Genomic DNA, 21,272 nt, shown 5'->3' with positions numbered 1-21,272 from the left:
GCTCTTTATTGGGGTGCTGGCTAGGCCTGCTGCTCTAGCTCCATGAGGAAGTGCTCAAAGTCTTCGTAGAGGCTGTTGGTGCTGGACAGACACAGGCCGAGGCTGCTGCCATCCAAGGAGGACACGCCCTCTCTCTGTACACCCTCCAGGCGCGCCCTGCACAGCCAGGGCTCCAACTGCAGGGGAGGGCACAGTCAGGGCCAGGCCCTCCTTGCCCCTCCTCGTCTTCTGGCCCGGCCTCACCTTCACCAAGATCAGGCTCTTCTCCTTGGGCCGCCCCGCTGACAGGTCTTGCCCGAAGCCCAGGTAGATGGTGTAGTGTGGGGAGCCTTGGCGCCGCCGTGCCTGGAATTCCCTCAGCTCTGCAGGTGGGAGCGCTGGTCAGCAGGGGGCAGGGGACCACCTGGGGACAGCCTCCCACCCCCGCCCCTAGGTGCCTCACTGACCTTGGAAGAAGGTGCTGAAGTCGAAGATGGGTGTGCTGCAGTTCCGCTCCAGCAGCTGGGCAGGGCTAGAGGCGGGGGTGGAGCCCAGGGGGCTGCCCACCTCCCAGTACACTTTGCACTTGCCCATGCGCCGGGCCCACAGCGCCCGCCCCCGCAACTCCAGCAGCAGGCCTGGGCTCACGTGCTGCAGGAGCTTCTGGGTGTAGTGCAGCTGCCTCTGGTCCGCGAGCTCGGAGGGGCTAGGGAAAACCACCCTCTGGGGCTCAGCTGCCGGGTCCTCTGGGCCTGGGGAGCCATACAGGAGCACGCAGCTGGGGCGCCCCACCACCGCCTGCAGCACTGTGCGGCCCTTGTACATGATGGTCACGTCCAATGAAGCCTGGCTGGGCTCTGTGGAGACCAAACTGAGTGGCAGAAGTACGCGGTGCTGGCTGTTCCATGCCCTGGGCCCGCTCTCCACCCATTGGGGCACAGGTTCTAGGAGAGGGTGCTGTGCGTCCTGTGGGGACCTGGCCCCAGGTCCCTGACCCTTCTCACCTGTCATCGGGGCCAGGCGCTGAGGCCAGGGGACAGCTTCCACTGTACAGGCTGCATACTGCTCCTCCGGAGCGCACGCTGGGCCTGTGGACAGCAGTGAGTGGCCAAGCTGCCCACCTGTGGCCAGCTCTGCCTGCTGCACTGCTGCCCGCTGTGCCCCAGCTCCCCGCGCCTGTACCACATCCTTCTCAAAGGGCAGTCCTGCTGCACTGGTCCCTCCCCCCAGGGCCTCTGCCTGCGGTCCTGCCTGCTCGTCCCCTGGGCACCCCACTTCAGATGTCCCTGCTCACAAGTGGTCCTCGCTGCTACTCACCGGGAACTTGTGGGGAGTCTGAGTCTATCCCCCATGTAGCACGTGGCACAGACTCCCACAGGAGACTCTGCTGCAGGGCCTGGAGCAAGAGGTCCCCTGAGTCACCCGCCAAGACAGGCAGAGGGCCTGGGGCTTGCAGGTCAGCATCTTCTCTTGCCAGGAACGGCCCTGGGGGGCTACCCTGCAAGAGAGACAGCCCTGTCCAGCACCTCCCCAGCCCCAACACCCAAAGAGAGGAGGGCAGAGCCTGGAACTGTAGGTACCTGTATGGACGGCGGTCTCTCCCGGGCTGCTTCCTCCTGCTTCATGGCTGGGCCTTCTGGGGGAGGGGGCAAACTGGGACCTGGGGCTGGCATAAAAGGGTTGTAAGTGTCTGAGTGGCTCTAGGGGTTCCCTTAGGTATAAATATGCCCTATTACTTTTGCAGTTTTCCCCCAACCACCTAGAACCTGGGGGGCGGGGGGAGGAGGCAGTGTGCCAATGGTCCTGGGCTGCTGCCAGGCCCTCAGACCAGTTTCTAAAACTGCAACTGACCTGGAGGCCACCAAGACACACCCAGCCTCCCCGACCCAGCCCTCCCTGCGAGGGCCCTCACCTCTCCACCCTTCTGGGCTGAGCGCATACACCTTGTGGGGGTCCTCAGGGTCCGCTGAGTTGTCTTGTAGCATCACAAAGCGCCGTGTGCTGTGCAGTGCACAGCGGAAGTTGGTTTTCCAGCCTGCACGTTCTGCAGCCTCAGCCTTGGGCGGGTGGACACCCCCACTGCTACTGCTCGGCCACCTGCCTCGGGCCACCGCCCAGGCCTGGGGAGGAGTACCCAGAACTGGGCTGCAGCGAGGCCAAAGGGGTGCTCGACAGGGCCTTCAGGGGTGGGGCTGAGTCTCACCTTGAAGATGCCAGCGTCAGCCTCATCCAGATCTTTGCGCCGGAAGTGCTTCCAGGGCACGCGGAAAATGGTGTGGGTATCGTCCAGCCAACGAAGCCCGTCGTAGAGGCCACTGCTGACTTCCCCCAGGAGCCACTCTCCGAACAGCACGCGCGGGGCACCCCTGTGGGTGGGGAGCCATGCTCCAGTCAGCAGAGGGCAAGGGGCGCGGATGGGCACAGGGGAGTGCGGTTCTCACCTCTCAGGAGCTGCGGCCATGGTTCCTCCTGCCGGACCACCTGGGGGGTCGGGTGGGCCCCTGACTGTGAGGGTTGTGGTCAGGGTGATAGGTGTTACCAGTGAAAGTTCCTTTGGCCACAGATAGTGTGGCCAGTGTCACAGGTGTGGCCCAGGTGTTCAGGGTCACAGATGTGGATTGAGGACTTGGAGCCACCTATGGGCCCTTAGTGTGGATTCCTGGGCCAAGGTGGCTCTAGGTGTGACTTCAGATGTGGCGGGCGCACACACGCAAAGTCACACACAGGTGTTGATCCAGCGTCCAGCCTTGGACGGAGCGTCGCAGGCTGGACCCTGCGGAGACACGAAGGGAAAGGGACACGTGGTGGAGGCGGGCCGACTCAGGAAAGCGGAACTGCGGGCGCCGCGGGAAAAGGAAACCTAAGTGCTCCCGACCCCCGCCCGCACTCGCCCGACCAGTCGGCTCGGCCCGACCCCACCTCCAGACCCCTCAACCCGGGACGCTCTCGGCCCTCCGCCCTCGGGGTCCCCCTCCCCGACTCTCTGAGCGCCCCTCCCGGCCGCCGGTCAGGAGGGGACGGGATTCCCGCGTGGGCCCTCGCTCCCCTCCGGCTCCGGGGGTCGGCCAGGGGCCCGCCTACCTGGGTGCCGGAGCCGCCGGGACGGGAAACTCAACCTCGCCGGGGCCTCGGCCGCGGCTTTATAGTGCCCGGCCGGGGGCGGGGCGGGGGCGGGGCCGGGGCGGGGCGGGGCCTGGCGGGGCGCGGGGGTGGGAACCCGGGATCCCTGGACGAAGACAGAAGCGGACCCCAAACAAAACCAGCCTCCCACCCCGGTTTTCTGCCTGTGAGTGAGTAACGGGAGGTGGAGTCGCGGAAGCGGCCGCTGCGGGGCCATTGGGATTGAACACTGAACTATGAGCCGGGCGTGGTGGGCACGCTTGTAATCCCAGCATTCGGGAGGCTGAGACTGGAGGGTCGCAGACAGCCTCAGCTACTTGACGCCCTTTGCAACTCAGTGAGACCCTGCTTCAAAACGAGGAATAAAAAATAGAGCCGGGGGTGTAGCTCGGAGATAGAATGCCCCTGGGTTCCACCCCCCAGTACCGCAAAATAAATAAAGCTGTAAACATTAAACTATTGGGACAAAAGTATTCACTCTCGAAATTAAACCCTTTGGGCCTGGCTTGATGGCGCAGTCCTGTAATCCCAGTACTCCCCGCGGAAAGCCAGCGGGGAGCCCTCTCCTCACCTGAGCCAGTGGCCTGCGACCCCGCCCCTCGCCCAGGAAGCAAGCGCTGGCCCTGGGCGGGGTCCCTCCGCCCCGGAGTCAGGAGGGGCTGTGAACCTCGGGAAGGCCCCCACCACCTCCCAAACAAGTCCTGGGAGTGCGCTGGCCCCTCAGCCCCCACCCCGGGCTGAGGGCCTTCACCCTGGGTCGGGAGGCTGTGGACCACCCTCTTGGGGGTGGGAACTTCCTGGCCACCCAGGTCAGAAACCTCCAGAGACAAGCCGGGCAGCAGCTGGGGTGTTTTTTGTTTTGTTTTTTTCAGTACTGGGGATGGAATCCAGGGGACACCCACAGCCCTGTTTTTTTGTTTTGGGGGAGTTTATTTGGTGGTGGAACCCAGGGGCTTTCTACCTCCAGGCTATACTCCCAGACCTTTTTTTAATATCTTTTATTTGGAAACAGGGTCTCACTAAGTTGCTGAGAACCTCACTAAGTAGCTGAGGCTGGCTTCGAACCCGTGCAATCCTCCTGCCTCAGTCTCCCAAGCGCTGGGATTACAAGTGTGCGCCACCACGCCCGGCCACAGCCCTGTTCTTTATTCTTTATTTTGAAGCAGGGTCTCACTGAGTTGCAAAGGGCCTGGCTAAGTAGCTGAGGCTGTCCGTGAACCGCGGTCCTCCTGTCTCAGCCTCCCTAATGCTGGGATGACAAGCGTGCGCCACCACGCGGGCTAGCAGCTGGTTTATGAGAAGCGCCAGGGGCTGTCGCACCCTCCCACACCAACTCCAGCCCACGGCAGGTCCACTCAGCCCCAGGATTCCAAAGTGCCACTTTATTCTGCAGAGGGAAGGGGTCGCGGGAGGGCCCGGGCCACCCTAGATGTAGGTGGAGTCGGCGTCCCTCAGGTGGCCAAGACCCCCGCCCCGGCCAGTGTCCTCGTCGCCGCTGCCTCCACTGTCCTCGTCGCCAGCGGCGTCCGCATCTGCGGTGGGCGTGTTGAGGACCACCACGTCGGCCCCGATGTCCTCCCCGAACCACACGGCCTTGTAGCCGCCCTCAGGCCGCCGCTCCTTGGTCAGGATGGACTTCACTGCGGAAGGGCTGTCCCCAGCCCTGGCAGCCGTGGGGGACCCGGGGCCATGGCCAAGGGGCTCGGCGCTAGGGGGCTCCAGGACAGGGGGTACAGGCAGCGGTGGCGGCGTGGGCAGGGCATCCGCAGGCTGGGGGTCCGGACTCGGGCTGGGGGCTGGGACCCAGTTGGCTTCGTCTTTGAGGAAGGCCTGATTGTCAAAGCCCTGGGTCTGGAGCTCCTGGGGGCACAGCGAGGCCTGAGCTCCAGATCCTGAGGGTGCTTGGAACTCTGCCCCCTGGTCTCCCTCCCTCCACTGCTCAGTGCCCTCCCACTTCCCCTCCGGGCCCAAGCCTGCTTCCCTCACTTCCCATCCCTCATCCCTCTCCACGGCTGGCTCTGCCTCTCTCTCTGCCCAGCCCACCTGCCCCCCTCCATCTGCCCTCTCCTGCCCCCCCCCCCGCGGAGGGCCTCACCTTAGCTTTGCCTAAGCCGTAGTGCTTGTAAATGAGGACGACCAGGCCGATGAGGGCCAGGAGCAGCAGAGCGCCCAGCACTCCGCCCAGCACCGCCATATCCACCACCGAGAAACGCTGGTCCTCCTGGGTGCCATCGCTGGACACACCACCTCCCCCGGCACCACCTCCTCCTGGCATCCCTGTGGAAGACACCTGGCTACTTAGTGATTTTTTTTCTTTTTGCGGTACTGGGGATGGAACCTAGGGGCAGTCTACCTCTGAGCTACACCCTCAGCCCCATTTTTTATTCTTTGTGTGTGTGGGGTACTGGGGTTCCTGGAAACCCTTCTACCTCTGGGCTACACTCCCAGACCTATTTTTATACTTTTTTATTTGGAAACAGGGTCTCTTAAGCCAGCTTGTGCGCAGCTGGCTTCGAACCTGCACCATCCTCCTATCTCCACCTCCCAAGCGCAGAGATTACAAGTGTTCAGCAACACGCCCGGCTTTATTTTTGAAACAGGGTCTCACTGCATTGCAGCAAGGACCCAGATCCTCCTGTCTCAGCCCTCCAAGTACTGGGGTTACAAGCGTGCGCCTCCTCGCCTGGCTACTACTGCAACACCCCAAGGACATCCCTTTCCAACCTGCACCAGACTGGGCACCCCAAAACAAGCGAGCCTTGGGTGCCCCACAGCCGACGTTCCCTGCCATCGTAAGTCCATCCTGAGGGTCAGGTGCTCCTGACCCACCAGGGAGAACTGGAGGGACCTGAGGCCCAGGGCCCTCAGAGGCCAGGCTGCCGCAGCAAGCAGTCAGGGCCACTACAACTCAGCTCAACGGAAGAACCGGTCACTGGGAGCTCCACCAGATCCAGTCCTTTTTTTCTTTTTTTTTTTTTTTTTTTACTGGGGATGGAACCCAGGGGCATTCTATCTCCAAGCTATACTCCAGCCCTATTTTTTATTCTTTATTTTGAACAGGGTCTCACTAAATTGCGGAGGACCTCACTAAGTAGCTGAGGCTGTCGGCAAACCGCGATCCTCCAGGTCTCAGCCTCCCGAGTGCTGGGATTACAAGCGTGCGCCACCATGCCCGGCTCTTTTATGATGATGATGATGATGATGATGTGTGTGTGTGTGCGTGTGTTACTGGGGATTAAACCCATGGGCATGCTACCTCCAAGCTACACGCCCAGCCCTGTTTTTTTATTTTTTATTTTTTTTTATATTTATTTATTTATTTGGTGGTACTGGGGTTTCTGGAAGCCTTTCTACCTCCGGGCTACACTCCCAGACCTATTTTATACTTTTTAAATTTGGAAACAGGGTCTCTTAAGCCAGTGTGTCTGGCTTTGAACCTGCACAATGATCCTCCTGTCTCCGCCTCCAAAGCGCAGGGATTACAAGCCTGCGCCACCACGCCCAGCCATATTTTTTATTTTGAAACAGGGTCTCACTAAGTTGCAGAGGGCCTCACTAAGGAGCTGAGGCTGTCTGCGAGCCATAATCCTCCTATCTCAGCCTCCCAGTACTGAGGTTACAGGTGTGTGCCACCGTGCCCAGCTCTGGTGGCCACTTTCCGTGGAACGGCTGGACCTGACTGGCATGCTGACGTTGAAGCCGGAGCATGCATGGCTGTGCCGCAGTGCCACTGAGGGAGAGCGCGGTTTGGGACTTCTTGGAATATGAGCCTCCTTCTTAAGCCTACCAAGACCCCTGTGGGAGGCAGTTTGGGTGCCAGAGCACACCTGCACACCGAGTCCTCTAAGCGATGCCATCGTTTCGATTTTGAGGTGGGGCCTCATGTTGCTCAGGCACTGCCTGGACTCGAATGACCCTCCTGACTCAGCCTCCCTTGCCCCGGGCTGCCCTTGCCCTGGTTCTGCAATCTTGGACCCCAGCCTGTCTCTCCTAATCACTGGACAGCTGCTCTCCATTCAAAGACCCTAAGGACAAACGGACCCTGAATCCTGCCTCGGCTCCTCCCCACACCTGCCATAGTTCACCTCGATGGCCCTGGATTCATCTGTCTCAAACCAGAGCCCACCCCTGGGTGTGCCCGGCTCCAGAGCACAGCCTGGCCCCCAACCCGGAGTCAGGCCAACGGAGGGCAAGTCCAAGGCAAGTGAGGTGGGGACTACCTGAGGTTGAGGGGCTCCTGCTGGGCCCAGGGGCTGTGGGCAGAGAGGTCACTGGCTTCAGGGTCTGTGCTGGGCCTCCACCAGGCGTGGCTGGTCGGTGAGAGGTGCTGGACCCCACACTGGGGGTTGTGGGCTGAGAGGCCCCCGGTTTTGGGGTCTGTGCTGGGCCCCCGCTGGGGGTGGGTGGCCCAGGAGAGGTGCCAGCCCCTCCACTGGGGGTCGTGGGCTGAGAGACCCCCGGTTTTGAGGTCTGTGATGGGGCCCTGCTGGGGGTAGGCGGCATGGAGGTGGTACCGGCCCCCCCACTGGAGGGCCTACCAGTTGTAGGTGAGACAGATGGTCTTGGTGTGGTGCCTGAGGGTGGGTGAGGGCCAGTGCCGCCCCCAGAGCTGGTCGTAGGGGGTCCGGGGGCTTGTGAAACGGTGCTGCTCCAAGGCCTGGCTGTTCCTCCGGTCTCTGGGGATGTTGGGGGGACTGGGGGCCCTGGGGGCCAGGGACAGCACTTGGGGCTTGTCACTACCCCCAACATACCTGCCCCAGGGGAGGAGCCACCCTGCTTGGGAGACCCCAGAGGCTTACCTGTGGAGGAGGGTGCTTGCTCTGAAACGTGAATCTCCGCAACGGTGGTCGCTGTGCTCGAGGTCACAGTGTTCTGGGCTTCTACCTGGGGCGGGAAGGGGGCTCGTCCCTCTTGAGCCCCTCTTTTGTCCCCCCACCCTCAGCCATAGCCCCCCACCTCTGCATAGAAGACCCCTGCTTGCTCCAGCTCTGTGGCAGTCAGCACAGCCTCCCCGTCCATCTTGAACTCTGAGCAGTTGGTGATTCTATAGGTGATAGCGGAGTTGAGATCCTGGTGTGGGGCAGTGAGTCCTGGTGAGTCCGGGCCTGGCTGCCCGTCCTCCACCCCACACCACCCGCACGAGAGGAGGCCCGGAAGAACAGGGACGGACAGCAGGGGCGGGCTGCATACCGGGAACTCAGGGTCTTGGGCCCAGATCCTCAGAGACTGAGAAGGGGAGTCTGCATCCATGACCGCCACACCGGGCCCCGAGCCAAGAGCCACGAAGCCGCGGTACAGGCTCTGGGGAAAGCTGGGTGGACTCCCAGAGGCCACGCGGGCCTCCACAGTGACCTGAGTCACCGAGTAGCGAGCCTGATCGGCCTGCTCAGCCTGGGGAGATGGGCGGCAACGTGACCCGCTGGCCTTGAGAGGGAGCCAATCGCCAGCCGGCATCTGGCAGGAGACCCTCTGGCCAGAAGAGCCTGGTCCCACCGCCCCGGCCCGCACTCACCCTGACCACCAGAAAGAAAGTCGTGGGGCTGGGGATGCTGCTGGCCATGGTGAGGTTGCCGGTGTCTGCGTCGATTGTGAATACATCGTTTGTGTTTCCTAGGAGGGTGGGTGACAGAGCTCGTTCCTGCTCCCTATGCCAGGTGCAACCAGCCCTGCCCAGGCCTGGGGCGGGGATGGGATGGGGTATGGGGCACGCACCCCCAGCAATGCTGTAGACGATAGGCTGGTTTATGGCTCGGTCTCCGTCCACAGCATGTATGGGCCCGGGGCGCAGGATGAGGGGGGACGGCTGAAGGGTGGGGGCAGCATGGGGCTGGTGTGGGTGGTCCCAGCGGGGCCCTCCACCAGTCCTCAAGGTCTGAGGCGACAAGGGGCACAACGGCGGAGGGGAGGGCAAGTAACATCATGGCCGCCCCACAAGACTCCAGCCCCAGGTGCCCTTTGGAGCCCTGACTGAGGGCCCAGGCTTGAGCAGGGCGTGCTTGGGGTGGCGAGGCATCCGGGTCGCTGCCTCCCTGCACCAGGGAGACTCTGAGGACCCCCGCCCAGGTTGGCCTGCCCGTCAGCGGAGAAGCAGCTGCCCCTCGGGACTACGGGCTGGGCTGTCCAGCCTGGGCGCCTCCCTGCTCTGCACTCAAGCCTGACCCTGGGCTGCCCCTGCCCTGTGGGACCCCCGTTACCAGGATGTGTCCTGTGGGGACAGCCCCGTAGTACTGGGCCTGGATGCAGACGTAGCCGTCTGAGTATGTGCAGGGCAGAAACCAGGGAGGGCGCAGGTCAGCTGGGGTCACTCTCAGGAGCAGGGTGGCAGTGGCCGTGTGGCTGGGCTCTGCCTTCTCCTCCCACGTGTCCTGTAACGGCGGCCCTGCTGATCAGGCCAGGAGCGGCCTGGACAGGGCTGGGCACCCGGGCGCGGGGCGGGAGCGCTCACCCGGGCCAGCAGCTGGAAGGTGATGTTTTGCCATCGGTAGACGTCCAGGGAACTGTCCAGCCTCAGGGCAGGTTGGTTTGCCCCCACTAGAGAGAATAAGTTGCTGGCGCCCTGAGGGGGTGGAGGGCACAGTCTAAGAGCCTGGGCGTCCAGGAGCTGCGGCTCAGAAGCTGGGGGCCAGTGGTGGGCAGTGGCAGGGCAGCACTGACCGGGGTCACTTCCTGGAGGGTGTAGTACAACTCATCTTTGTCTAGGTCCGTGGCCTGTAGTTCCGACTCCGGGATGACGATGGTGTTCACTTTGGTATCCTGAGGATGGAGTGTGAGCTGGTCCAGCCCCGCCCATGGCCTCTGGACCAACCCCGTCACCCAGCTTCCAGCTCCCGGCCTCCGCCCCGTGCCCACTCCACGCCCACCCCAGGGGTGCTGGTTCTGGCTCCCTCTGCCCGGCTCACCTCCTCCACCTCCTGCTCCTTGGTCGTAAAGGGGAACACTGGGGCGTTGTCATTGACATCCAGCACGATCACAAACACTCTCAGCTGGGTCACCTGGAGGGACCATGGCCTTCACTCCACAGCCCCCGGCTGCCCCAGGCATGCAGGCAGGGTGGGAGGGAAACAGCGCCAGGCATTCAGGGGACAGATGTCTGGGACGGTGTGCCTGGGCAGAGTCTGGGCTGGAGGAAGTGGGTGAGCCCGTGGAGTGCACCCTGGAGAGGTCATGGGAGCCTCCAGCGTGCGGGCAGCAGGGACTCACCACGGTGCTCCCGCTCCTGCACTCCAGGAGCGCCTGCAGCATGGCGTTCTCCTGTGGGGCACACAGGCCTGTCAGTCAGGTGGGGGAGCACGGACGGCCTTGTTGGCAAGGACGCAGAGGCCCGCCCAGGGTTCCCGTCCGTGTCCTAACTCCTGAGCTCGGCAGCACTGGGCAGCTGTCTCCCAACAGCCCTGCCCCAGGCTGGGCCCAGTCGAGGACTGAGCTAGAGGGCAGTGACTGCCTGGGGGGCGCAGAGCCCTCACCCCATCCAACCCTCCCCAGGGAGGGAGGGAGGCCCCGGTGGCCCTGGAGGCACCTCATAGTCAGGAGTCACATTGAGAAACAGCTGGTTGTCCAGGATCCGAAAGGCAAAGGGGGTGGACTCAGACCCCAGGGTCACATGCTGGCCCGCGGGGACGGTGATGTTCACCAGGGCCTCGGTAACATGCGTGTTCTCCTCGATTTGGAAGATGTTCTGGTCCACGGAGCAGCCTGGGAAGGGGGGAAGCCAGGTGGGTGCCTCCCCACCCTGCCCCGCCCCCTCGCCCCCTCCCATACATACTCTGGGCCGCAGCTCCGGGGGGCTGGCCGCACAGTGCCAGGAACAGCGGCAGCAGCAGAGGCCGCAGCAGGGCCTGAGCCCCCATCTCGGCAGCTGTCTCTTGGCCTGGTGGGAGGGTCCGGCCTGTCTGGCTTCCCGAGCTGGTACAGTTCCTGCTTCAGCGACCTTCGCCCCCGGGAGGCGCCACCCAGCTTTATGACCCTTTTACCATGGACTCCACCAAGGGGGCTCCCGCTGGCCGGCCAGGCCTGGGCCCCCGCTGGGGCAGTGTGAGGCCGTCCCCGGAGTTGGGCCGCGTTCACGTGTTAACCCACAGGCACCAAATGCAGGGCATAAAGAGCTTGTGAACTGGGAGGGGGGCATAGATCTAGGGCTGAGGCAGAGCTAGGGCCTGGGGACAGAGCTGGAGGTAGAACTGGGGGCTGGGGGCAGAGCTGGGGACAGGGCTGGGGGCAGAGCTGGGGGCTGGGGGCAGAGCTGGGGGCTGGGGGCAGAGCTGGGGGCAGAGCTGGGGACTAGGGGCAGAGCTGGGGGCTGGGGGCAGAACTGGGGCCTAGGGGCAGAGCTGGGGGCTGGGCACAGAGCTGGGGACAGGGCTGGGGGCAGAGCTGGGGACAGGGCTGGGGGCAGAGCTGGGGGCAGAGCTGGGGGCTGGGGGCAGAGCTGGGGGCTGGGGGCTGGGGGCAGAGCTGGGGGCTGGGGGCAGAGCTGGGGGCAGAGCTGGGGGCTGGGGGCAGAGCTAGGGGCTGGGGGCAGAGCTGGGGACAGGGCTGGGGGCAGAGCTGGGGACAGGGCTGGGGGCAGAGCTGGGGGCAGGGCTGGGGGCAGAGCTGGGGGCAGAGCTGGGGGCTGGGGGCAGAGCTGGGGGCAGAGCTGGGGCACACTGAGGACAGGGCTGGGACAGGCTGACGCCGGGCAGGGCTCCACCCTTGGTCTCAGCTGGCTCTACCTGACCCCTGACCCCGGCTGACTCTTCTCCTGGCTCCTCCCATGCACTGTCCTTCAGGCAGAACCCCAGGGGCCGTTCCATGGGAATGGACCTCCGCCCTGGTGTCCCTTCCAGACCCTCTTCCCTGGCCGCAGCAGCCCCATGGAAAGGCCTCTTGTCCCAGGGTGCCTGCCCATCCTGGAGCCATGGCTACTGGGGGCCTGGCAAGCAGGTGGGAGATGGGAAGGCTTCAGAGACCCCGGGAGCTCCTGGGGCCTGGCAGAGAGGAGGGGTCTGCTGAGCCCCCCCCCCAGTGCTGCCCTGAGCTCCAAAGCAGGGAGAGGCCGTTCTATGGGGCCAGGAGGGAGGGGGGCCGCCCATGTGGGGAGCAGCGGCCTTGCCCCAGGCCTCTCCAGAGGCCACTCCGAGGCTTCGGATGGCTCTTCCCCAGGCAGACCCCCTCCTGCCCCCCACCACACAGGCCCACACAGCCCACGCCACCGCTCAGTCTGCACGTGGTCCCCTAGGACGCGGGGGTCCTCTTGCTGTGCCATCCTGAGTGGCCCCAACCTTCCTCCCTGCTGCCCGAGACTCCGTACCGCGCTCTGCCCACGTGGCCCCTGGGCCCGTGACCCTTGAGACAGGAGCAGGGGACACCGTGAGCAGGTGGAGTGGACAACAAAGGATGGGGAGTGCCACGGGGGAAGAGAGACGAGAAGAGGGCGGAAACCAGCTGGCCACCCGGGTTTAAAGGGCAGCTGGGTGTGGCCGCGCACGGAGGGGTGGATGAGGCCCTCCTTCCACCCTCTACCCGCAGCGGCGTGGCCGCAGGATTGCACTGGGCTCCCGAGGCCAGGCTCTCCGTTCTCCCTTTATTGGTGTCCAGTGCAGCCCCGCCCCCACCCCGGCCCTGTGGGCGCTTTTCTGCAAAGCCGGTACTTCTCAGCTGGGCTGACTGGAGGTTTCCCCGGGCTCTGGAATGGAGACCCTGGGCCTGGACCCAGGAGGCAGCCAGGGCAGCCAGGTTCGGCCAAGGGGGGTCCTCACGGGCACCCTGCAGAGACAGGCACTAAGAGACCAGGACTCGAAGCCAGAGGCTGCCCACCTGGGGAAGCCGCAGGCTGGGGGGCCAGGGTGTGGGGGCTCACCAGGCTTGCAGGACAGGCTCGGCTGACCACAGCAGGCAGAGCTGGCCCTCGGGGGGCTTGGGCCAGGTGGTGCCATTCTCCAGGTCGGGCTCGCTACCCCCCAGCCCAAATCAGGATTAGTCGTGGGTGGACCAGGGCCAGCGGGGCGAGGACGGGCGCTCAGGACCTCTCACCTGCGCTTCCCCACCAGGCCCTGGAGCAGCCGCTGCAGGCGCGCGCTGTCCCGCAGGCGGCTGAGTTCGCTGGTGAAAGTCCCATCTGAGTGTCGCGGGGCTCTGGGGAGGGCAGGGGGCCGCGGGTCAGCCGGAGCGCGGGCAGCGGGGCCGCAGCGGGGAGTGGACGGCGAGCTCACCTGGAGGGCGCGGGGCGCGCAGAGGAGCCCGCAAGCAGCAGCAGCAGCAGCAGCAGCGGTAGTGGGGGGCCCATGATCGCTGTAGCTGGGGGCCCCAGCCCGCCCGCCCCTTTATAGCACCCCGAGGGGCAGGAGGGGGGGCCCAGCACCGCCCTGGCTCCGCACAGCCCGGCCGTGCCCCATCGATCTCCATCGCGCGGGAAGGTCAGGGCCGCGCCCCCCAGCTGTCGTCCGGCCCCACCGCCACGGTGGCGCCCCTCACCTGGCTGTTGGGGCAGGAGGAAGTGAACGGGGGCCTGGCCACCGCCACGGGCTGCTCTGAGCCAAGAGGGACCTCTGGGATGGCATTTCAGGACGGGGGAGGGGTGGAGCGCCTTGTGCTAACGGTCCCCTTCCCAGGTGAGACCCTCCCCCAGGGCCCTGGACCACTCTGCAACCAGGAGGGCGGCCGCTGCAGGTGCAGGGCTGGGGAGGGGAGACAGAGGCTGAGAAGGCAGACCCGGGATGCTACCTTGGAGGCTGGATGCTTCTGGAGAGGCTGGGCAGCAGAGCCAGCACGGGGAAGGGGCCCAGGGACCCTCCCTGGACACCATGGGGCGGCAGCCAGCAAAAGCCAGAGCCTGCCTTCCCACTCTGCGCTGTGGCGGGTCTGGGGTTGAAACCCAGGAGCAGTCCACCTCCGAGCTATACCCCCAGCACTATTTTTTTATTCTTTATTTTGAAATAAGGTCTCACTAATTTGCAGAAGGCCTCACCAAGTAGCTGAGGCTGGCTGTCCGTAAACCACAATCCTCCCGTCTCAGCCTCCCAAATGCTGGGATCACAGCGTGGCCACCATGCCCGGCTGTGGTTTGGTTTTTTAAAGGAGGAGAGAGCCGAAGTTTTCCCCAGGCTGGGGCAGGAAGCAGAGGTGGTGGTGGTGGGGAGGGAACCACGGCCTTGGATTGAATACAGACATGCTTTTTTTTGGCGGGGGAGATTGCGGATTTAATTCAGGGATGTTCTATCTTAAAACACACCACCAGTCCAATTTTATTTTTTATTTTGAAACAAAGTCCTAATAGTTGCTGAGATTGGCCTCCAGTTTGTGACCCTCCTGTCTCTGGCTCCCAAAACTGGAATTCCAGGCTGGGAATTGGGGTGGGTACTTGTAATTGCAGGGATTACAAGCGTGAGCCACCACGCCCGGCTTAATTCTTTATTTTGAAACAGGGCCTCACTAAGTTGCAGAGTCTCACTAAATTCACTGAGAGCGTGGGCCTGTGATCTTCCCGTCTCAGCCTCCTAAATGCTGGAATTACAAGCGTGTGCCACCACGTCCAGCTATTTTGTTTTTTTATTTGAAAACAGTCTCGCTGGGGGTGGTGGCGCACGCTTGTAATCCCCACGCTTGGGAGGCGGAGACAGGAGGATCGTGCTGGTTCGAAGACAGCCTTGCTGGCTTAAGAGACCCTGTTTCCAAATAAAATATAAGAAATAGGTGTCTGGGAGTGTAGCCCGGAGGTAGAAGGGTTTCCAGGAACCCCAGTACCACCAAAAAAGAAAAGAAAGAAAGAAAAAAAGAAAACAGTCTCACTAAGTTGCTGAGGCTGGCTTTGAACTACGATCCTCCTGTCTCAGCCTCCATGGTACTGGAATTACAGGCATGTGCCATCAAGCCTGGCTCTGAGTTAGTTTTTACATAAAGTGTGCGTTCTCAATGTGGAGGCAGCTCATGACAACATTTTGTTGTTTTACTGGGGATTGAACCCAGGAGCATTCTACATCTGAGCTACAACCCCAGCCCTATTTTCTTTTTATATTTGTAAACAGGGTCTCTCTAGGTTGATGAGAGTCTCAGTACTTACCGAGACTGACCTTAAACCTGTGATCCTCCAGTCTCAGCCTCCCAAGTACTAGGATTACAGGTGTCTGCCACCACGCCCCTCTATGATAAATCTTTAAAATACTTTAGGCAAGCCCGGCATGGAGGTTTATGCTTGTAATCCCAGTGCTTGGGAGGCTAAGACAGGAGGATCGCAGGTCCAAGACCAGCTGTTTCCAAATGAAACATATTTGGGGGTGCAGCTCAGAGCTAGACCACCACTGGGCTCAGTTCCCACACCTCCCCAAAGAACAAAAATCCTCCTCCTAGGCCGGGCGTGGTGGCGCACACTTGTAATCCCTGCGCTTGGGAGGCTGAGACAGGAGGATCGCACGGGTTCGAAGCCAGCCTCAGCTACTTAGTGAGGCTTTTAGCAATTTAGTGAGACCCTGTTTCCAAATAAAATTTAAAAAAGGTTTGGGAGTATAGCCCGGAGGTAGAAAGCCCCTGGGTTCCACCCCCAGTACCACCAAAAAAAAAAAAAAAAAAAAAAAAAAAAAAAAAAAAAAAATCCTCCTCCTAATGAGTTTCCACCTCCATCTGCCGCTGAGCTGGCTGCGGCCTCCTCTGGCACCCCTTGGTGTCGGCCATGGGGCCAGGCGGTGCGGCCTCCTGTGTGGGGATGCTCGGTGCTGGGGGCAGGGTGGCCTTACCACGGGACGCCGCTTCACTACTGACCCCCGAGGTTCCCACCATCCGAGGGCTTGGAAGGCGAGGGTCAGGGGTCGCAGCTCAGAGGCAGAGGGTGGGGACCGAGGTTGACCTGGAGCTCGCCGCCCACCTGGGAGGCGGCCCAGACCTGCGGGTGCTCGGAGTGGGGTGTGCGCACGGAGCCCTGGAGCCTGGGGGCGGAGCCCTGGAGCCTGGGGGCCGAGCCCCAGCTCGGGCCGTCCAGCCTCTGCCCACTGCGCGAGGGAAGGACCTCTCCCGAGTGGCCATAGAAAGGCAGCCTCGCCCGGGAGGGGCGCGTGCTGGAGAAACCGGGACGCTCCGGGTCTGGGCCGCCCAGGTCCCGCCTGTGCCCATCGCTCCGGCCGTGGGTCTCGGTGGCCGCACGTCCGGCGGGGCGGGGCGGGGCGGGGCTCCTGGGCACCGCGCTGTCCGGCTCGCGCCCGGGCGCTCGGCGGCGCCATGGGGAGCCCCGGCGGGGCGGCGGGCGGGCTGCTGGCGGGGGCCCCGGGCGCGGCGGGCGCGGCGGCGCTGGCGGGGGGCGTGCTGCTCATCGGCGCCGTGCTGGCGGGGAACTCGCTGGTGTGCGTCAGCGTGGCCTCGGAGCGCGCCCTGCAGACGCCCACCAACTACTTCATCCTGAGCCTGGCGGCCGCCGACCTGCTGCTGGCGCTGCTGGTGCTGCCGTTCTTCGTCTACTCCGAGGTGAGCCCCGTTCGCCCCGTCCCTCCGCGCCGGGGGTCTGTGTGTCCCCTGCCCTGCGCAGTCCCTCTGCCCTTGGAGCAGGGGCCCCAGAAACTAGGGCCCCTCCTATCAAGCCACCCCTCCCCGGCTGACCCTCCCCCAGCCAGCTGGACAGACGGGCCAGGAGGGCTCAGACCCCCCACCGCCCCCAGGCCCGGGCCCAGCCAGCTCTTACAGGAGCGCATCCCTCGGACCAGGGCCCAAGCCACCCAGCTGGCAGGAGCTGTGGGCAGTGAGCCTGGGAGGGACGGACGGACGAGGCCGGACTGGAGGCCAGGAGCCCCTCTGAGAACTCTGGACCCCGCCTCCCCCAGGTCGGCCCCTTGGGTGGGCCCACCAGCGTCCCATCCTTCTGCTCAGAGGTTGAGCCAGAGAAAAGCTGCTTAGGGCTGGGCTGGGGACATGGTGACCTGGGCCATGGGGGAGGAGAAACAGGTTTCCAAGGTGGACAGGCTAGCGGTCCCTGGCGGCTAGGGCAGAGGCCAGCATCCCAAGGACACGCTTGACCTCGGCTCCCCCGCCACAGACAGTCGTCACCATAATGACTCTTAAGCTCCTAATGTCCCAAATCAGACTGAAGGCATTTAGAGTGGCCGCTGTCTGCTCCTGTGTCCCCTGGGAGGGGCGCCCCCGCAGTGATCTGGGCTGGGCCCTGTGCGGTGAGGTCTGTGTGTGTGTGTGTGTGTGTGTGTGTGTGTGTGTGTGTTACTGAGGATTGAGCCCAGGTAGAGTATCCCAGCTCTGAGCTACACCCCTAGTCCTATTTTATTTTCCAACAGGGTCTCACTAGATTGATAAGTGTCTACCTTGCTGAGGCTGTCCTCCAACCTGGATCCTCCTGTCTCAGCCTTCCAAGTACAGGGATTCTAGGTGTCCCCCACCACACCCGGCTATCTTGGCAGCTTTGACACCCGTTTGTCCTCTGGCCAGTTGTGATGTGGCTGTCACCAGCCTTGTGCAGATGAGGGATATGCCAAGTGACCTCCAGAGTCCCACAGCAGCCAGTCCAGACAGGATGGCTTAGTCCAGCTCTGGGGGAACAGGTGGCTGTGTTGGGGGCTGCACACCCTGGGGCTCCCCTGGCGCTGGTGACACCCCTCCCTACCCCCGGGCTTCTCAGGTCCTGCAGAGAGCTAAGTGGGCAGCTGGTCTGTGTGCCCTCCCTTGCCCCCTGGGTGCCAGCCGGGCCTGAGGTCTCTGGGCCAGTTGGTGGCCCCAGCTGCACCAGGCTCGCTTTGGGTTCCCTTCCTCTGATGCCCCTCTCCCCCATAAAAGCTGGGGTCCCTGATGGGTGGCTGCGCTGGTGAACATGGGTCTTGTTGTCTCCTTCTGCGGCTCCCTGCGGTGGCCCAGGTGCAGGGCGGCGCATGGCTGCTGAGCCCCCGCCTCTGTGACGCACTCATGGCCATGGACGTGATGCTGTGCACGGCCTCCATCTTCAACCTGTGTGCCATCAGCGTGGACAGGTGGGCACCCTGTGACCCTGCGCGCGCGCCCCCGCCCGCTCCCGGCCTCACCGCCCTGCCTCCCGCGCCCGCAGGTTTGTGGCGGTGACGGTGCCGCTGCGCTACAGCCGCCAGGGCCGGCGCCAGCTGCTGCTCATCGGGGCCACGTGGCTGCTGTCGGCCGCGGTGGCCGCGCCGGTGCTGTGCGGCCTCAACGACGTGAGCGGCCGCGACCCGGCCGTGTGCCGTCTGGAGGACCGCGACTACGTGGTCTACTCCTCCTTGTGCTCCTTCTTCCTGCCCTGCCCGCTCATGCTGCTGCTCTACTGGGCCACATTCCGCGGCCTGCGGCGCTGGGGCGCGACCCGCCAAGCCAAGCTGCACGGCCGCGCACCCCGGCGGCCCAGCGGCCCCGGCCCGCCCACGCCTGACCACCCCCGGGGCCCCTGCGGCCCCCAATGTGCATCCCTGGCCCCTGACCACCCCCAGAGCCCCTGCGACCCCCACTGTGCCCCTGACCACCCCCAGGGCTCCTGCGATCCCCACTGTGCCCCTGACCACCCCCGGGGCCCCTGCGACTCCCACTGTGCCCCTGACCACCCCCGGGGCCCTTGTGACCCCAACTGTGCATCATCAGCTCCCGACCGCCCCCGGGGTCACCCCGACTGTGCTCCCGACTGCCCCCGGGGTCACCCTGACTGTGCCCCTGACCGCCCCCGGGGCCCCTGCGGCCCCGATTGCGCGGCTCCCTCTCCCGACCTCCCTGAGGACCTCTGCGGCCCAGACTGCCAACCTGAGGACGCTGTCCCTGATGCGGCACTCCCACCCCAGCCAAAGCCGCAGACCCACAGGAGGCGGCGGGCCAAGATCACAGGCCGGGAGCGCAAGGCCATGCGGGTCCTGCCAGTAGTGGTTGGTGGGTTCCTGCCGAGGGAGGGAGGGCTGGGGGGCGGGGGGCGGGCAGCAGACCAGGCTCATGGCGCTTGCCCCCAGGGGCCTTCCTGGTGTGCTGGACGCCCTTCTTCGTGGTGCACATCACCCGGGCGCTGTGTGCCACCTGCCTTGTGCCTCCACGCCTGGTCAGCGCCGTCACCTGGCTGGGCTACGTCAACAGCGCGCTCAACCCGGTCATCTACACGGCCTTCAATGCTGAGTTCCGTACTGTCTTCCGCAAGCGCCTCAGCTGCTGAGCCCTGGGGGAGCAGCCCAGCAGGGGCTGCTGCGCCTCTGATAAACACATTCCTTCCTGACCAGCTGTGCCGGCTCCTGGGTGGGTTGGGGAGGAGGGGCTTCTGCCCAGGCCCACAGCACCCCCACTGACCACCCCACCGACCGGCTGGCCCCTTCTTTCTGCTGCAGAGGGTCCTTCAGCTCCACCCAAGGAAGTGCTTGCAGAAGCATAACACCTGGACTCAGTTTACCCCTCTGCAATTAGAGAACAGTAGTGTCTCCCGGGGAGGAAGGAGCTGTTGGCTCTGAGAGCAGGGCGAGGAATTACGCTGGGGCTGCCCGTTCCCACTGGGAAGGCACCCGGTCCGTCCAGGTCAGCTCCTGCGCCTCGGATCCAGGCAGGCTGCGCTGTGGGCTGGGCAGTCCTGCACACTCCAGCTGACCTGGAGCTTCCTTGAGGTCAACCAGCAGGCAAGACCTTGGGGCCAGCAGGAGCCCCATGTGGGTTCTCCCTGGAGAAGATCCCCACTCAGCCCACCTCTGCTCCCTGTCCCGTCTCCAGTGTGAGCCCTGAGGCCAGGTGCAGGGCCCAGGGCTGGGCAGAGTGCTGTCCGGCCCCCCAAGCACCACAGAGCACCCTTGAGCCTGGGGCAGAGGGGTCACTCCTGCAGACACACCCTGCTGTCTGGTCACGGGAGAGGCGCGGGTCATTTGTGCTGGACACGGGGCGCTGTGCCCAGGTTGCTGTATCTTTGACAGCTGGCATGAGATGCCACGCTGAGAAGCTAGGGGCTGTTAAGTCGACTGCTCTAGGTATAACCTCAGGGTGTTAAAATATTCCCTGCAAGCCGGGCGTGGTGGCGCACACGTGGAATCCCAGCATTTGGGAGGCCGAGACAGGAGGATGGTGATTTGCAGCTCTACCTAGGCCTTTTGCAACTCAGTGAGCCCGTGTTTCAAAATAAAGAATAAACAATAGGACTGGGTGTAGCTTGGAGGTAGAATGCCCTGGGTTCCATCCCCGGTACTGCAAAAAATAATTCCTCACTGACCCTGGCTGACAAGCTCTGCAGACAGAAGCCATGCTGCAGTGGCAAGCCTGACCCCGGGGGTGGGGGGCACAGCCTGGCAAGGTGACCTTGCTCTGTGAGCCCCGCTGAGTCTGGAGATGCCCAGCAAACCCGAGGGCCTTGGGCTGTCAATTTAGAGGGGAAGAGCAGCCAGTCCAGGCAGCAGTGTCGCCACCCTCACCCCACAGGGTTGTCCTCTGCCCCCAGAACCCCGCGGACACCTCCCGTGTGGGGCAGGTACCGGACATCCCCCGCTGGTTGCCTCTGGTCAGGGCTTCCCTCCTTTGCTGCTGCCTTTAGGCTGCAAGCTCTGCGGTGAGCAGGCCCAGCTGGATCCATGGAGCCATGCTCCAGAACCTCACAGTGGCCTCTGGGGCTGGACAGGGCAGGGCAGTGGCCTCCCCCACCCCCAGAGAGGGCTCCTGGGGCACAAGGCCAGCCTGTCCCATCCGAAGTGCCAGGCTCAACACAGGTAGCTATGAACAGGCATTTTAGGGTCTGTCTGGGCAGGGGAGCTGCAGGCCAGTTCCTCGGAGCCCCGGGCGGTCTGCCACCAGCCAGGGGAGGTGGAGCGGGGCCACAGAGCCAGGGCTGTCCGGCTCACAGCCCTTCCTGCCGGGGAGCGCGCTGTGGCCCATCCTGAGGTGGAGTGCAGTGCTGTGTCTATGAGGCAGGGGTATGTCAGGTTCACAGGACCCAGACCGCATGGCCAAGTGGCTGCGGGGTCCCCTGGAACAATCTCTACTACAGGACGGATGGAAGAAAACTGCTTCCTGGTGGGTCTGAGTGGCTCTTGCTCCAGCACACAGCAGCCCCGGAGCCTCAGAGGCCCTGGCCTGGCTCAGAGAGGAGCGCTGCAGCCCGGCCACGCGGCAGGACAGGCAGGTCGTGACTTTATTTACAACTTTATTGACAAACACAGAGGTATGTACACAGGTTGCGGACAGGGCACAGCGTGGCTAAGACGCACGCTCACGGTCCAGGGGCACGAGAGCACCATGAGGGCGGGGACCCGCGTCCC

At 63.8% G+C, this 21,272-nt stretch overlaps 4 protein-coding genes across 4 annotated transcripts; 1 reads left to right on the top strand and 3 right to left on the bottom strand.

The window, feature by feature from the left end:
* Positions 1-20: 20 nt before the first annotated feature.
* Positions 21-2,440, bottom strand: IRF7 (interferon regulatory factor 7; the record flags this gene model as incomplete). The annotated part of the gene is given in 11 exon segments (XM_080693969.1): positions 21-176; positions 244-362; positions 447-838; positions 840-923; positions 984-1,002; positions 1,101-1,241; positions 1,297-1,477; positions 1,560-1,615; positions 1,892-2,099; positions 2,183-2,345; positions 2,421-2,440. Coding segments are annotated over 11 exon segments (1,539 nt in total).
* Positions 2,441-4,524: 2,084 nt separating this feature from the next.
* Positions 4,525-10,946, bottom strand: CDHR5 (cadherin related family member 5; the record flags this gene model as incomplete). Its single annotated transcript, XM_080693959.1, has 16 exons — positions 4,525-4,959; positions 5,195-5,333; positions 7,171-7,255; positions 7,320-7,775; positions 7,899-7,983; positions 8,056-8,169; positions 8,290-8,490; positions 8,612-8,709; positions 8,812-8,902; positions 9,294-9,464; positions 9,545-9,655; positions 9,754-9,852; positions 9,999-10,091; positions 10,300-10,350; positions 10,616-10,791; positions 10,862-10,946. The coding sequence occupies 16 exons, from the start codon at positions 10,944-10,946 to the stop codon at positions 4,525-4,527; spliced, it is 2,490 nt and encodes an 829-aa protein (XP_080550085.1).
* A 2,160-nt stretch (positions 10,947-13,106) lies between these two features.
* On the bottom strand, positions 13,107-13,363 carry SCT (secretin; the record flags this gene model as incomplete). The annotated part of the gene is made up of 2 exons (XM_080710734.1): positions 13,107-13,212; positions 13,290-13,363. The coding sequence occupies 2 exons, from the start codon at positions 13,361-13,363 to the stop codon at positions 13,107-13,109; spliced, it is 180 nt and encodes a 59-aa protein (XP_080566860.1).
* Positions 13,364-17,967: 4,604 nt separating this feature from the next.
* On the top strand, positions 17,968-19,201 carry DRD4 (dopamine receptor D4; the record flags this gene model as incomplete). Its single annotated transcript, XM_080710722.1, has 4 exons — positions 17,968-18,032; positions 18,107-18,558; positions 18,796-18,927; positions 19,005-19,201. The coding sequence occupies 4 exons, from the start codon at positions 17,968-17,970 to the stop codon at positions 19,199-19,201; spliced, it is 846 nt and encodes a 281-aa protein (XP_080566848.1).
* Positions 19,202-21,272: the final 2,071 nt, after the last annotated feature.

Source organism: Muscardinus avellanarius (assembly GCF_963383645.1).
Source record: "Muscardinus avellanarius genome assembly, chromosome: 1".
Taxonomy (NCBI): Eukaryota; Metazoa; Chordata; class Mammalia; order Rodentia; family Gliridae; genus Muscardinus; species Muscardinus avellanarius.
This window is presented reverse-complemented; position numbering and strand designations above follow the sequence as displayed.